A 17,904-nucleotide genomic window follows, 5' to 3' on the forward strand; every position below is an offset into this window, starting at 1 on the left:
GTATCAGCAGTATTGCAAATCAGCAGCTAAGAAGACTTCTATCACCAACCTTCAACAAGTTCCTAAACACCTAGCTAAAAAGATGTTCTGGTGTTGTTTTACACATGACAGTTCAGGATCACTTGTGCTTGTGGATGGTATGATGAAAAGTGACCAATACATAAAGATATTGGAGAAAAGAATGGTCATATGGATCCAGAAAGACAAAGAATTCATTTTCCAACAGGATCTTGCTCCATGCCTCATTTCAAAAAAAAAAAAAAAGTGAGAGTTCCTCAAAAATTACAACATTCAATTGCTTCAGTGAGCAGTTAACTTTCCTGATATTAACTCAATAGAAAATTTGTCAGTTATAGTGAAAAAGAGACTTGGAAAATTAAATTGTGATACGAAGGATGACTTAATGCAATTCATTATAAAAGTATAATTTTGAGATGCAGAAATAAGAAAAATATATTTCTACATTGGTAAACGTGTGGGAAGGCTTATGTGTTTGTCGTACATGTTGATCAATTTTAGTGGTATAGATGAGAACACAGACTGATAAGAAAATAACTATTTATTAACCTATTGCTGATATTTGAATTTAAGGGAAGGTATGATAGCTGGGTTGGGTAATTTACAGCCTCCCTCGATGAGTCCTTGACTCCGGTCTCAGATAATAATAATAATAATAATAATTTTGCTGGTATTCTATCCAGCATCTTCAGAGCACAAAAACAGTTTGTCACAGTATGCAAGACAACAACAATCCGGTATAACAATGGGACCAGTTTGAGCAATTGTAACGTACAACACAATTGCAACATTCAATTGCTTCAGTGAGCAGTTAACTTTCCTGATATTAACTCAATAGAAAATTTGTCAGTTATAGTGAAAAAGAGACTTGGAAAATTAAATTGTGATACGAAGGATGACTTAATGCAATTCATTATAAAAGTATAATTTTGAGATGCAGAAATAAGAAAAATATATTTCTACATTGGTAAACGTGTGGGAAGGCTTATGTGTTTGTCGTACATGTTGATCAATTTTAGTGGTATAGATGAGAACACAGACTGATAAGAAAATAACTATTTATTAACCTATTGCTGATATTTGAATTTAAGGGAAGGTATGATAGCTGGGTTGGGTAATTTACAGCCTCCCTCGATGAGTCCTTGACTCCGGTCTCAGATAATAATAATTTTGCTGGTATTCTATCCAGCATCTTCAGAGCACAAAAACAGTTTGTCACAGTATGCAAGACAACAACAATCCGGTATAACAATGGGACCAGTTTGAGCAATTGTAACGTACAACACAAAGACTAAAGTCCTAATTAGGTGCCATCTATGTTGGGGAAAAAAAAACAGAGGGAAAGCAGGTATTAGTTAGGTTTTAAGATGGCTGTCTCCCAAATCTTTGGCAAATTTATATAGCCATACTTGTTGAGGTTTGGAACATGTTTCAAGGCTTCTGTTTATTCCCAGGACAATCTCTTAACCAACTTCTACATAGTACACTTGGAAAAGCTAGCTATCAGTACAGCCACTCTCAAACCAAATCTTGGCTATGCTATGTTGATGATGTGCTTGCTATTTGGCCACATGGCCCAGACACATTAGATGCATTCTTAGCACATTTAAATAGTCAACACCCAAAAATCCACTTTATCATGGAACTGGAAGAAACCAGAAACTTTACCATGGAACTAGAAAGGGCCGACAGCTAATGGCTGTCGGCCCTTTCTGGATACACTAATCACACGTCTTCCAGATGGTTCCTTATCATTCTGTTTATAGAAAACTCACACATGGGAAGATATTTACACAAACAATCACTCCATCACCCATTTCAACAGTATGGTATTCTAAAAACACTAACCCACAGAGCTCGAGCGATTTGTTCCAATGACATTGCTCTCACTGCTGAACTCACTCACGTCACACCTTCTTCTTATGTCACACTTTCAATTCTTCAAGAATTGAAAGTAGGGTTGGTTATGGTGAGAGACTAAATTGCATCCAGCAGGAGATTATGCATTTGGTAAAGGTGGAAGAGTGAAAGTGGATCGAATGAAAAAGACACAGAAGGTTTCTGTAGTGATACTTTGAGGTACGGTGAATGAGAATGGGCTCACAGTTTGTTTTCTGTGAGAGTAAGTGGGGCAAAAGGATTGAAATTCACGTTGATATTTCTGAAATAAACCACATAGAGATGGAAATGAAATAATCAGTTCAATAACTACATTAAGTATTTACAACCTAACATTTCTCCAGCTTATATTGGCATTATCAAAAGCATTTTTAAGCTGTGCACTTAGTGGAGATTAGAATTATAATAATTTCCAAAACAAGGACATTCACATGCATGTAAAGCGACAGTGGCATTCTCTGTGGTGATGTTTCTGGGAGATTCGTGTTTCGTGATTATTGTTGATGAGTGGATAGGGCAATACAACAAAACTTATGTAGAATTATACCATAATCTCTTTTAGAGTTCAGTGGGTTTGTAGCATGTGAGCCATTTCTGAGAACAGTCTGTGATTTAAACTGGGAGCTATTTTTTTTCCCACCTGATGAAATACTCTTCATCTAAGGCATGATGAGCTAGTTCACTTTTTTGGTTGTCCATACCGAATATATTTTTTATGTTCTTTTCTCTTGGTAATGGTGGTCCATCCTATTTGTCCAGAGCACTGAATTCCACTTAGATAGTGGGATACTGTAAAAATTACCTGGGAAGGAGAGAGGATCCTGATAGTCCTTAATTTGTCTGAGGAAATTGGAGACTTTATCCTGAAAATTTTCAACTGTTCTCACTTTGTATTGTTTCAGGAGTGAGCCCAATCGATCTGTTTACCAGTTTATATATATATATACACCTTGGAGTGAGTTTCAAGATGGACTGTAAAAAGGTGTTGTTAACAGTGGCTCTTGTTTTAATGATTTTGGAGGAGAGTGGAGGAATAACAGTGGCCAATTCAGCAGAGCACTATCCATGAAAGTATCTGTAGAAGAGGCACAAGGCAAAAACTGAACATCTGAGAAAGGATCATTAAATAGCGTGATTACCCTCTTCTGGACAGAATTGAGCAATCTTAGAGAGGATTTCGGCTTTGTATAGAGTTAATTGCTGTGAAGGTGTGAAGCAGTGTCTTGTGCAGTAAAGTACACCAAGTTTTTTAGTGGCTGCAGATACTATAGTTGAAATGCGGTTGTGTTGTGCCTGGAAAGATCTGAGGTGTAAGTCAGTCCAAGATTAGAAATCTGATTGTGCTTGGATATCTCAGTATTACTGAAGGTAAGGGGGGAGGCATGCGAGCTCTTTCCTGTGAGAGATAAGACAGGACTGAGTTTTGGTGGCATTGAAGTTTATGAGGTTGTCCTTCCCACTGAGATCTGAGTTCAGATTGCTAGTCATAGTAGATCTTGAGGATTCTAATATTTGAGCACTACAAGGCTTGTCAAATGAAAAGGAGGAATAGAGTGTACTGTTGTCAGCAAAGCTGGATAGGATTGGAAGTCTGAGAAAGTAGGTCGTTTATATATAAAAGGAAGAGAGTGGGTGAAAGAACAGAACCCTGCTGAACTTCTGCATTGGTGGGGAAATCTGAGGAGAATAAACAGTCCACCATGACATATAATGAGCAGTCAGTGAGAAAGTTGATCCAGTTGCAGAGTAAGGAAGGCAGCCCATAGGATGGCAGTTTGTTATGTAGGTCCCCTCTTCCAAACCCAATTGAATGCCTTTGAAATGTTGAGGTCAACCGCGTGAGTTTCCCGAAATTTCTCCATAACTTGAGACCAGAGGTGAGTGGTGAAAGCAAAAAGATCATCTATGGATTGTGAGTGGTGGAATCCATACTGCTGTCACTGATTAGTTGGTGTGACTCTGGGTGGTTCAAGAGTTGGTTGTTGATGACTTTCTTAGCTTTAGAGAGAACAGAAGTGAGAGCAATTGGACGGTAGTTCATTGGTTCACTTTTATCACTTTTCTTTGCGATGGGTTGCATGTGGACATGTTGTAGGATAGATGCCAGTTGAATAGGATAGATTGAAGAGGCAATGCAGGAGAGGTGTTAGTTCTGGAGCACCAATTTTAAACACAATAGATGAGATACCATCAGGAGCAGATACCTTGAGTCCAGGTTATTTTGGATTCTTCGGATTTCTTTTTGTTGGAAGACTATGGGCAACATGAAGGGAGCCGTTCTTGGTAGAGTGGAGGGAACTTTGCTCCAGTCTTCAATGCAGGAATTGAAAGAGAAAACGATGCCAGTAAATTGGCCTTGTCTTTAAGTGAGGTAACTATAGTACCATCTGAATGTGAGAGTGGTGGAAGCCTGGATGGGCAGATGTTGCACCCAATGGCCTTGGCAAGCGATCAGAAGGAGCAACTGCCATTTGGCAGGAGACGAGTTTGCAGCATTTGGCCCTTTCAAAATCTGACTTGGTGATGATTCTTTTACAGCTGTTGCAAGCTGCAGAGTGGACAGCTGGATTTTTGGTCTTGAGCCATTCGTGGTAACCAGAAGTGAGATGTTTTTTCCCTTTTGGCACACTTTTTTAAGAACCAAGGCTTGGATGGTGGCTGAGTGTTTGGAGTGGAGTGAGGAATGAAAGCCTTCATTCCTGTGATGATTTCTGTTATTTGGTCTGATTTTAATCATTGTCTATAATCTATATTATGATATAATACTTATTTTACTAAAATTATAAATTATAAAAAATTCAACACTTTTCTGTTTTGGATTTGTAAATTTAAATTTGCATAAGGTTTCAAATCCAGGGCTATTTTTCTTGGGTGCAAGACAAGAAAGATTAAAAATTTCGCTATATAGACTATTTTTGACCTCTATTGAGGCCTTATCAGTGGGAGCTAGACCCAGAAGATGCCAATGTTAAATCAATGCAGAGATCATATATTTTCTGTATGTGAGTAGTAAAATGATGTGTCACCATATTATTAGATAATCTGGATTAGAGTTAGTTGAAGAAGATTTTATCACTAGGTTACAAAGCATGTTATACTTGATAAACAGTTATATTCTGCATACAAGTGGGCTAGTTGTGTAGATACTTTATTGCAGATCTTGTTTGCTTATGCTTGAGTAAAGGAGATTAAAATAAGAATATCATTTCTTGTCAAGTATAATGCACTTCATATCATCCAGAGATGAAACTTTCTAATACTATCTCTGATCCTGAGTATTTAATAATAAGGTGATACATCATTTTACTACTTGTATATAAAATATATATATGCAGGTAACCCTTGTATAATGCAGTACTTATACAACATGGTTTCAATATAAAACTGTCTACAATTTGTAGTAATCCTTGTTCAACGAGGTACTTATATAAAACGATTGAGATTAAAACATGGTCTACAAATTGTTGTAACCCTTTATATGTTTTCATATGTTTTTCACCGTGTGGCTTGAAAATCAAATTTTATATTTGTTAAATTTGCATCTGCCCATATCTCCCATGTAGTTATAAGTAGCGAATTTATATTACGGGAAATACCCTTTAGTACACATGTACGTCAATTGTTAACCGTATCAAGAGTTTATTGTTGAAAATTGTCTTCGTTTTCTGCCATGAAAGCACATTAAAATCATAAGTGTGTTAATCTCAAGCTGAGCACTTTATGTATATGAGTTACATACATAATTAATATGTAATGCTTTTTTTATGTAAAAAAATATTTTTGTAGTAATGGCCACAAACTGCAACGAAAGCAAAAAACTAACATTGAAAAGAAAACTTATTTCTCTCAAAGAAGAAATTAAAATCTTGGATTGGTTAAAAAATGGAGAAAAACCAAGAGCCGTTGCAAGGACTTTGAATTTAAATGAATCAACAATTCGAACAAACAAAATGAACATAAAATCCGAGAAAGTGTTTATTGCGGGGTCAATGGTAAGTGCAAAGCACGTTGCTCGTGTACGTGATATTCTAATGGGAAAAATGGAGACATCTCTAATGATATGGATAGAAGATTGCACTCGAAAGAAAATTCCTTTGGATGGAAATCTTATTAAACAAAAAGCTCTCACAGTTTATGAACATTTATGATGCACACCAGGTGTTCAATGCGGATGAATCCAGGTTATATTGGAAAAAAATGCAAAAACGCACCTATATTTCGAAAAATGAAAGATCAGCTCCTGGATTCAAAGTTTCTAAAGATAGAATTACTCTACTGTTTTGTAGTAAAGCATCGGGTGATTACATGACAAAACCAATGTTTATTAACCTATCCTCAAATCCTTGTGCTATGAAAGATTAAAATATGCACTTTATTTTATTTTGCCTAAAACATTTTATGCATTATGTGCAATGAAGTTTATGTACAATTTGTAATTTTTATAATTTTATACTATGCATTTGTTTCATAATTTATATATTTTTATAACTTACATGAACTACCTGAATTAAATAAAAATATTTTTTTGTTGGATATCTCATTGTTGTTTATATAATTTAAAAAAAAAAAAACGATTTTGGAACCTAACTCTACTTTTTCTATATGATCTGAGTCTTGCATAACACGATTTATATAACGTGGCATTTCTATGGAACCTAACATCCACGTTATACGAGGGCTACCTGTGTGTGTGTGTGTGTGTATATATAACTTCTGCATTGATTTGTCCTTACTATCTTTCTGGATCTAGCTCCCACTGATGAGATCTCAGTAAAGGTCAAACCTAATCTCAGTTGATAACTGATATGAAGTCAACACCTTCTGTATACAAATAGACGAATCATGAAGAAAAAGCATTTTTCTGCAAAAACTTTGCGTATGCTTGGGTATTGAAAGTATTTTCACTTGGTTAAACTATAAGATAAAGTTACCAAGAAATTATATTCTTAATTATCTGAAAATGTGAAGTAGTCCAAACAAATTTAATTAAAAAAATATTTTACTTCACTAATAGAAAATACGTGTCAGCTGCATAGTGAATTGTTATACATATTTGAAATAGCAAAGGAGCCAGTCTCTTATAAGTGAAAGTGGCTGATTACTACATAAGTTTCATTCAAATTAATGTCTCATGTGAAGTATGTGTGAGTGTATAATTAAAGGACTCCTCTTGGAAGTAATGAGAAAGCATGCTTCTGCTACTATTCACTCCTATACATTATCATCCTTTTCATTTGGGTTTTCAAGTGATTGACTTCTTAATCAGTTGTTCCAGAAATTTCTGCCATGCCTTCCATACCGTTACCCATCACTTTCCCTTCAGAAATCATCTTCAAGAAATTGCTTTGCCTCAGAAGATGTCCAATCCATTTTCCCTCTTCTATTTTCCATTGCCCTAATGATATTTTCTTCTTTTCTTATTCATGTGAGTATTTCTTCATTGGTGATTTTTTTTTTTTTTTGATTTGTTTAATTTTTTATCACCATAATTGACATGCTTCCATTCTGATGCTTTGTTTAGACAAAGTCTGTTTCAGTTGCATAAAGAGCAATACTGTAAATACATTTTTACAGATATTTTTTATATTAACATATTTGTGTTTGAGAAGAATAAATGTCTCATCTTTGCTAAAGCATCCTTTGTTGTCTTCACTTCTATGCTCCATAAATATTGAAGAAAAACTTGAAGTATTTTTTCCTCTGAGTAAGATTTTAGCAGTGAATAATGGATTTCTGCCTGAAGGTAATTCAGTGAAATTTAATATATATTTATTATTATTATTATTATGTGTTATTGGACTCCTTGGACACCTCCAAGGAGTCCAAAGACTCATCGAGGGAGGGCACCTACTCTACAACTCTCCATCTTCACCAACTACAGTGAATCGCATCATTTACACAAATGGCATCTACTGCCCATCACCACTAGTCTTTCCACAGACATCACAAACATCCATGCCCATAGCAGGATTCGAACCCGCAGCCTTTTGGCGGGAGAGTGGATATGCTAACCACTGGGCCAACCAGGCCGACAGTATATATACACCACTATAATTTTCAAATGCCAAAATCTTAAATCTTATTCATGTTACTTTCCTTTTGATGCACATTCATCGCTGAGTTTCTCAAAGTTGAAAACAACTAAAATGGCTTCCCCTCAGCAGAAATAAATGACTATGCTCATATGTTCTATTTATAAACTACATGCTGCTATAAATGTTTTCCCAAATGCTTAGAAAATAATCAAGGCAATTTTATGCACACACAACACCATAATTACAGAATTCATTAACACATCTATGTCACAACGTTGATAATAGCCAGATCACAGTGAACTATAATGTTACATATCTGTATGATACACGTTGCTGCTGGAGAGTGATTCAATTCAGATATTTTGTTCATAAGAAGCAGCTGTAGTGACAGAGTACATGATATTTATGTATATTGGTACTATTAAGAGGAGTGATAGATGGGAGTGTAACTAAATCATACTTACCGGGTGCGAAATTTAAGGATGTAAGTGAGAGTATTAGAGTGCAAAAACAGAGGGTGAAAGAATTAATAATTGTGGCGGGTACGAATGAATTGAAAGGTGATAAATTTTTTATGAGAGAGGACTTGAAAGTATTGTTAAAGGTAGCGAAAGAAAAGAGTGACAGAGTTAGAATGGTGAGTCTGTTGCCGCGGTATGACAGAGGAGTTTAGGAGGAGGGCCATAATCGCAAATGACATTATGCGCAGGTCATGCAGACAGTGTGGTGTGGAATTCATGGACGTGGGGAATGAGTTTGATCCCCCACGTTTGTATACTTATACTATAAATGTATAAGTATACAAACATCTTCATACAGCTTTCATATATAAACTTGTATAATTATAACATGCCTGCGCACTCGCACACTTTTTTATTTTATTATTATTATTTTTTATAAACAATTGTTCTGACAATGATAGACCCAAAGTTTCTGTCTTCCTCTAACCTAGTAAGGCATACTTCCAAATTTAAACTCAAAATATTAAGAAATAGCTAAGACAGATATCATATGGATTATTACAGTTATAAAATTAGTGTTTTATAGAGTTGTATTATTAAATTATTGATTTTAACAAAAAACAGATATTTAGAGTTTATTGTTCTGGAGAAACAGGTCCACTTCTGTTAATGTTGCATGGTGGCGGCTACAGTGGTCTTACCTGGGCATTGTTTTCTGTAAGTACAATTTTTTAAATACTTTAATTTAAACTTTTTGCTCTTACTATTATTTTATTATGTGACCTCCATAGAGTTCATAACTTGAGATTGTGCATAATGATGAGTCTTGGACTCCATAATAATGAGTCTTTGACTCCATGGGGGTGTTGGGTAATAATAATGCTGTATGCTGTTTCTAGAGGGTTATGTTAAAGCAGTTTTTTTTTATTAAACTTTCTTTGATGCACACTTCTTTTAAATTATTTTAACATATTACTACTACAAGCATTACATATTTAAAAAAAAATTTAATTACACAATTAGTTAAAAGTTAAATTAGTCATGATCAAATTCCTGATATATACCCTCACTGAATATGCAATATGCTATAACAGTACTACATAATTAACTTTACATTATTTTTAATTTCCTATCAACAGTTTTCTTCAAAATTAGCCTGATGGCACTCAACTGTTATTAGATCTTGTATTTCTGATTTTCTGAAATTTTCAGGTACCTCCTGATGTTAGATAATCAATAAAAAATAACAAAGCTGTTTGGTAATGGAGCTCCCCCCTGTTTTCCATCAACCTTAGGCTAAAATTAAGTTTAACTAATTAAAAATTTATATTAAGAGTATTAATTTGACATATCCTGGTATTTTGTATTTTTAAAGGTATATAGTATTTGATACGTAACTCAATGATTGAGTTCCACTCCTTAAGTACAATGCATTCTATGCTCCTACCATTCTGCCTCTCCATGCAAAAAAATTACTTCTTACTTTATTTTCTACTCTACTTCTTTCACTACTTTCTTTTGCGACTTCCAGAGATTGTCCTTGTTCTTTTCCCTCATTCTATCATATGAAAAATCTCCCAGCTTCAGTCCAATAATAATCTTTCAAAAGATTATAAATTTTTCAATCATATCTTCCTTTTGTCTTCTATCCACCAAACTGTAGTTTGCATGCTTTCAGCCTATCCTCATAACTAATATTGTGCAGCCCTGATGTGATTTTCATTATCCATCTCTGCACCCTCCATTGTTACTTCATTCTCTTCAAAATTTCTGTGATGAGATATGAGCACAGAGATCCAGATGTGGTCTTATCAAAGTTTTATACAATGGCACCACCAATTTTTACAAAGCTCTTTTGGGGAATGTCCTTTTCAGTATTGTAGCAGTTCTACAAGTGGTCTTCACAGCCTTGCAATATGCTCTCTGAACTTAAAATCTCTGCACCCTCCATTGTTATTTCATTCTCTTCAAAATTTCTGTAATGAGATATGAGCACAGAGATCCAGATGTGGTCTTATCAAAGTTTTATACAATGGCACCACCAATTTTTATAAAGCTCTTGTGGGGAATGTCCTTTTCAGTATTGTAGCAGTTCTACAAGTGGTCTTCACAGCCTTGCAATATGCTCTCTGAACTTAAAATTTCTATTTACAATTACCCCAAGGAAACCTTGCTTCCTCTTCTTTTCCATTATAATTTCACTAAGTAAATATGAAGTATCCTATCTGTGGATCCAAATTTTCAAACCCTACATTTAGGTGCATTAAACTGATGCTCTCATTTATTTGCTTACCTTTCCAGCTTATTCAAATCCTCTTGAGCAGCTTAAACAGCACTGTTATTAATATCTCTCCCAAGTTTCACATTATCATCATAATCAAACAATTGAATATCTTCCTGTACACCAGCCAAAGCATTATTGTCATAGATTGAACACTAATTGGTTTTCCAGTACCGAACCCTGTGGAATCTATTGGCAACCCGAAGTGGCATATGCCATGTTTGTTCTGCAGAGCAGGAATTCCAATTCCACCCCCTCCTTTCCTTGCACAATGTGAGTCATTTCCTTTAAGGTCATGTCACACATGCTTACAGACCCGTAACCTCTTCCATTTTGAGGATACATTAATTATAATGGTGGTGCTACATGCCAGCCTCCGTTTAGTACATGGACCCAGTGTACTAAACGAACCTGTCAGTAACAAGTCAGGAAGCTTCCCAGTCAACTAGCACATCTTCTCTCACTGTATGTTCCACTCAATCCCTCCATCTAACCACAAATGAACTAATGATGAATCTTATTGACAGTGACACTGTGACAAAAAGGACTTTCCCTCATAAACTAACCCTAATAAAAAATGTACAATGCAACCAATCACAACATACAGTCCATTCCATAATCCCCTCAATAAAAACTCACTTTTTTCATTCACTTTACTTACATCCATGGCATTAACACCAACATAAATGACTATCACTAGTAGTCATCCATACTTGTTACTCTTGACAGATATCCAAATAGCATCTACTGTTGTCCATCTACTGGTGTAGATTTGGAGGAAAATTGTAGATAGGAAGTTAGTAATGATGTAATTTTTTCATGTAGTACTGTCATATCCTGTACACCCCTCGAGGGTACATGGCAGGAATTTGAAGATGATGATGTTGTCCACCTCCGGGATGCTTAAGGGTCAAAGCTGTATAACTGAGAGGAGACCTCCACATAGCCTTTAAAGGAATGCAGAGAACCGACCAGGGCTTCTGACCTAATGTTCAATCCTCACCTTCTCGTGGTGCACCCTGTTGGGTATCTACTTTGATACTGAACGAACAAGGATGGGCTGGCAATTTGGGATTTAGCCAACCAAATTGTATTCTTATTGGTTAAACCAAAATAAAAAATGATGGTACAACATGACAAAATTTCATGCCGGCCGAGGCATCGCCCAGTTAAACAAGGCCCCCGTTGTTTTCACCAGGGAACCAGGGCGAACAGTGAAAAGTCAGCTACTGGAACAAATCTGAAAACAAACCCCAACTCAACATCACCAGAGTTAAAGATCGGTACTATCAATGTAAGAAACCTGAATGGCAAAGAAATGGAGCTAGCTGAGGAATTAGATAAGTACCAGATCGACATAATAGGGGTGACTGAAACAAAAAAGACCAAAACTGGTGAGATCTTTCTGAGCAATAAATACAAAATGTTATATTCAGGCAATGACAATCAAGGAAAAGAAGGAGTAGCCATAGTATTCAACACAAAATACGAGGCTAATCTTCTTGAATGGCAGTCAGTCTCAAGTAGAGTAATGTTGACAAATATGAGAATGGGGAACTGGACAATGAGACTTATTTGTGCGTGTGGTCCCACAGAAGGTTCTACTAAGGTAGAAGTGGAGGAATTTTTTTGACGCTTTAGAAAAAGCAACTGACACAATGAAAAAGGAAAAGTTGGTCCTTGTTGGGGATATAAATAGCAGAGTAGGAAATGATTGTCAGACATACAAAAATATTTTGGGAAAATTTGGAGAAAAGAGCAAAGCTAATAATAATGGCAAATATCTGTTGGATTTATGCTCAGGACATGGACTGGTTATTACTAACACCATGTTCCAACATAAAAATGTGCACAAATTCACATGGAGAGAAGAGGCTAGGAATAAGAAAAGTCTCATTGACTATGGTATTGTTGAAAGTGATGTTTTCTTCTCCCTGGTGCAGGACACCAGAGTGTACAGAGGATTTGAAATTGGAAGTGATCACTATTTAGTCTTGAGCAGGATAAAATTGAATTTCATATTGAAAAGAATAACATGTAAGAAAGTTTTAAAGCAAATAAAAGTTGAGCAGCTCTCAGATGTGAACTGTAGACTAAAATACACAAAGATTATTGAAAAGAAAATGAAAGAGTTTGAGATCAGGAATCAAACCTTGGAGATTCAGTGGCAAACTCTGAAGAAAACATTGATTGATTCTGCCAGAGAGGCATGTGGTGAGGTTGTGTGCAAGGATAAAAAAATCAGAACTCCCTGGTGGACACAGGAAGTTAAAGAGGCAGTGAAGGAAAAGAAGAAAGCATATCAAAAGTTCGTGGCAAATAAGTCAGCTTTTACTCTTACAGAATACAGAGACAAATGTAAGAAAGCTAAACAGTGTGTAAAACTAGCTAAACAAAAGTCATGGGAGGACTTTGGCAAGAATATAGAAAATAAATATCAAGAAGGTGGCAAAATATTCTGGAAGTTGTTGAAGAAGCTTTGGAATGGAGGAAAGAATGTGCTGTAAAAGAAATTAGAGATGATAAAGGTGACATGAAAACAGGAGAAAAAGATATCCTTGAAGTATGGAGTAATTACTATGAAAAACTGCTAAATGAAACAAGCAGTGATGACAGCACAGTGATAAAAAACACTGACCAGGCATGCAGTCAGAAATACATATCCATACTTGAAGTAGAAAAAACTATCAAAGGCTTGAAATGTGGAAAGGCACTAGGAGTAGATGATATTCGACCAGAAATGCTGAAGTATGGTGGTATAAAAGTCTTACAGTGGTTGCAATGTATACTTCAGAAAGCCTGGACAGAGGGACGAATTCCCAATGATTGGAGTAGAGCTCTCATAGTACCCATATATAAAAAGGGAAATAAAACTGAATGTGAGAATTACAGAGGTATTTCCCTACTGAGTGTTCCTGGCAAGATCTATGCAAGTATACTTGAGAAACGGTTGAGAAGAATTGTGGAAGAAAATCTTGGTGAAGAACAAGCTGGATTCAGGTCAAATAGAGGCTGTCAGGATCAGATCTTCACTTTACGACAAATAGTCGAGAAAGCATGGGAATATAACAAAGATCTGTATTTAAGTTTTGTCGATTTGGAAAAGGCATATGACAAGGTGCCAAGAGAGAAGCTATTCAATACGCTGCAGTTATATGGTGTCAATGGGGCATTATATCAAGCAATACTTAGTCTTTATTTGAGATGTAAGTCAGCAGTTAGAATTGAAGGAAATACAGGAAGATGGTTTAATGTTAAATCTGGTGTGAGACAAGGATGTACATTATCCCCTCTGTTATTCATTATCTATATGGATCACATTATGAAGGAAAGTGGTATTAAACCTGATATCAAAATTGGAGATGTTAATGTCAGCTCTTTGCTTTATGCGGATGATGTTATACTTCTAAATAAATCCGCTACAAGTCTGCAAGATTCTCTGACTAAATTGAATAGCTGTTGTAATAGATATGGTATGAAGGTCAGCAATAAAAAGACAAAGACAATGAAAATAGGCAGAATCATTGAAAATGTCAACTGTGGTGTGAATGGAGAACCTGTGGAACAAGTAAAACATTTCAGCTACTTAGGCACAATTTTTACTGAAGATGGTAAATTAAATATAGAAATAGACAACAGAATCAGCAAAGCTGGTATGGTGGGAAGTCAAATGAATAAATTCATATGGAATAAGAGAGAAATTAGTCGGAACACTAAATTATACAAGACAGTGTTCAAACCAGTTTTAACTTATGGATCTGAGAGCTGGGTCAGAAGTAAAACACTTGACCAAAGACTAGAGACCGCAGATATGAGAGTCCTGAGAAAGATTGCGTTAGCAGAGCTAATCTCAGGTGGTATGGTCACTTAAATAGAATGGGAGAGGAAAGATTAGCAAAACAAGTGTTCTCTGCCAGGTTGGCAGGAAAACGACCCAGAGGAAGACCAAGATATAGGTGGATTGATACGGTACAAAGTGCCTTAGACGATAGAAATATAAGATCTGATAATGTTGGAGTCGTGACAAGTAACAGACTGATTTGGAGGAAAATTGTAGATAGGAAGTTAGTAATGATGTAATTTTTTCATGTAGTACTGTCATATCCTGTACACCCCTTGAGGGTACATGACAGGAATTTGATGATGATGATGTTGTCCACCTCCAGTACCAAATTACATGCTTAACAATTCCTTTCATTGTGCCTTTCTGAGATCAGACATTGCATGCTAGAGAGTGGTTAATTTAGAATCTGCTGCTTTCAATCTCTTGTCTCAAGGTTTCCTTGCCTCGTTCAGTAATATTCATCTGTTACATCTACCGTTCTCTAAACTCTAACCACTCAGACCTCGTCACATTCTTTTCCATGAAACTCTACCATCTAAATCCAGCTATCCAAATAGTGAAACTCATCTTCTTTGGCAAGTGTTCATAATTCCAGCTGGCTCCCCATTTTTCCAACACCACTAACCAAACTGGATGAGAGACAGAAATCTTTGCCATATGCAATGACTTAATGCAAATCCTACATGAATTCCAGATAACCCTCTTCACTCTTTCAGTAGTACTTTGGATCTCTTTAATCAGTACTTCCAAACACTCCATAGAGGTCACTTCTCCTCTTGGCAACTCAGGCCACTATCTTATGCAATCTCACAGATGCCCTTTCTCAAACTACTACTGACTTCACATCCTCTGGCACTACAAAAGTATCTTATGCCTATACTGTATCACCTTTTCGATCTATTCACCTGGCATCTGCCATACAACAGGAAAAAGGCCCATTCCAAAGAAAGGTAATAAAACATTAACCAATGAACTACTGCCAAATTGCTGTCACTTCTGTTCTCTCTAAAATTATGGACATCATCAACAACCAACTCTTGAACAGCCTAAAGATTTACTAACTAATCAGTGATCAGCAGTATGAATTCCAACACTTGCAATCTACAACTAATCTAGGTTTCACCACCCACCTCTGGACTCAAGCCATGGAAAAATTCTGAGAAACTCACAGGGTTGCCTTGACATTTCATTTAATTAGGTTTGGCAGAGAAGCCTACTTAGCAAACTGCCATCATACTGTCTGCCTTCCACACTCTGGATCTCCAACTTTCTTCTTGACTGCTCACTGTGTGGCATGATGGATAGTTTCCTTTCCTCAAATTTCCCCATCAATGTAGGAGCACTCCAGGGTTCTTTTCTTTCACTTATATATAAATGACCTGCTCTCATAGACTTCCAATCCTATTCATAGCTTTGCCCATGGCAGTACACTCCATTCCTCCTTTTCATTTGACAAACCTTGTAGTACCCAAATATTAGAATCCTCAAGATCCACCATGACCAGTGACCTGTACTCTGATCTCCTAGATATATCACAATGGGGTAAAGTCAACGTTGCAGACTTCATTGTCACCAAAACTTGGTCTTGTCTGATCACTTGCAAGAGTGAGTTTGCATCCTTCCTCCTTACCTTCATTAATACCCAGATATCCAAACATGATCAGATTTCCCTTCTTGGAATGACCTATACTTCCAACCTTTCCTGTTGCAAACACATTTCATCTATAGCTTCTAGCCATAGAAAACGTTTTTGCACTAGACTTAAACATCTTTGCAACTGCTAACTCTGTACAAATCCCAAATCTGTCCAACCATGGAATATTGCTCCCATATTTTTGGACGGTGCACCAAAATCCTCTCTAAGATTGCTCGATTCTATCTAGAAAAAGCTAATCCAGTTAATTAATGATCCCTCTTTCACATATCACTGCCACATATCCATTGCCTTGTGCATCTTCTACAGATAGTTTCATGGACAGTGCTCTGCTGAATTAGCCATTATGATTCCTCCAGTTTCCTCCAAAATCATTAGAACAAGAGCCACTACTAACCAACACACTTTTATAATCAATCTGGAAACTCACCGAATGTGAACAGATTCCTTCTTTCTTATCCTCTTGCCCACATATGGCACTAATCTGCTATAGATCTTGTGACCTTTCGTGTATGGATCAAATAAAAAAAATTGACATTTCTAGAGCTTTGATTGTGTCTAGCATCAAAGCCTGCTAAACAAATTGACATCCTTTTGTTTACCTGCTACTTTGCTATTGGGTTGCTAGCTTCCCCTCTGGTCATTTAGTGCATGTCATGGTGGATAACTCCCTCTCGCTCTTCAAGCTTCACCACCAATGCAAGAGTATCTTGGGCTGTCCTATCACCTACTCTCTTTCTCCTGTACATAAACAACATACTCAATCACCACTAATCCTCCACAATTTTGCAGACAGTAGTACTCCATTCATCTTACTCATTTGATAAACCATGCACTGCACATACATTCCAAGCATCACAATCATCTACAACCAGTGCCTTAAGCATTGATCTATGTACTGTCCTTCAAAATGGAGAAAGCAGAGTGTGCTCTTTTTCAATGCCACCAAAATGCAGTCTTGTCTTTTCTCTTACACAAGATTTTTCACCTCGCCTACCTTTACTCTCAGGGTAAAGGTAGGTGAGATGAAGGTAAAGAATTTACTCTCAAGCATTAAAGAATTGTGTTAATATGATGGATCATTTGATATAGTAAAAGTGATGGGAGGAGAAATACAAGTACTGTACTTTCTAATGTTAGATCTTATATTCTGTCTTCTAGGACACTTGAGACTGCACGAATTCACTTATCTTGGCCTTTCTCTTAGTCTTTTTCCTGTCATCTGGCCATCAAACATCTGCTTTGCTAACCTTTTCTCTCCCATTCAGATTAAGTGATCATACCACCTTAGATTAGCTCTGTCCACGCATTCTTAAATGGTAACAATGCCAAGTTCCTTCCTAATATCTTCCTTTTTCATATTAATTGCCTTTGTGGATCTGAGATTCATAAGTTAAGAGTGGTTTGAACACTGCCTTTTGTATTTCTAGTTAAGAGTTCTGTCTCATTTCACTCTTATTTCATATATATATTTATTTAATTGGTATGTCACCATACCCACTTTGCTTATTCCATTTCTCTGTTTAACACCTAGATGCCAACACTTCCATGGGAACTTGCTTTACCATATGTATCTCGCTCCTGTGTTGGACGAGTGCCTTTTCTCAAAGGTTATTTGGCATGTTAGTTGCAACTCTTTGGTAGAATTTTAATTATAAAATTAGCATTTGTGAACCATCTTAACAATATTAAAAATGTTAAATGCAATTCAA

General features: G+C 36.3%; 1 protein-coding gene across 3 annotated transcripts in view; it reads left to right on the forward strand.

The window, feature by feature from the left end:
- Positions 1-17,904, forward strand: part of LOC150097976 (protein phosphatase methylesterase 1) — a 371,474-nt gene that overhangs the window by 24,856 nt on the left and 328,714 nt on the right. For all 3 annotated transcript variants that reach the window (XR_016549609.1, XM_090406577.1, XM_090406576.1), the window contains exon 3: positions 9,038-9,130. Coding sequence is in view for 2 of the 3 variants with exons in the window: in XM_090406577.1 (XP_090262703.1) it covers positions 9,038-9,130 (93 nt within the window). In the remaining variant the exon portion in view is untranslated. The remainder of the gene's footprint in view (positions 1-9,037; positions 9,131-17,904) is intronic.

Source organism: Typopeltis vanoorti, chromosome 16 (genome assembly GCF_054136105.1).
Source record: "Typopeltis vanoorti isolate ZY-2024b chromosome 16, IOZ_Tvanoo_1.0, whole genome shotgun sequence".
Taxonomy (NCBI): Eukaryota; Metazoa; Arthropoda; class Arachnida; order Uropygi; family Thelyphonidae; genus Typopeltis; species Typopeltis vanoorti.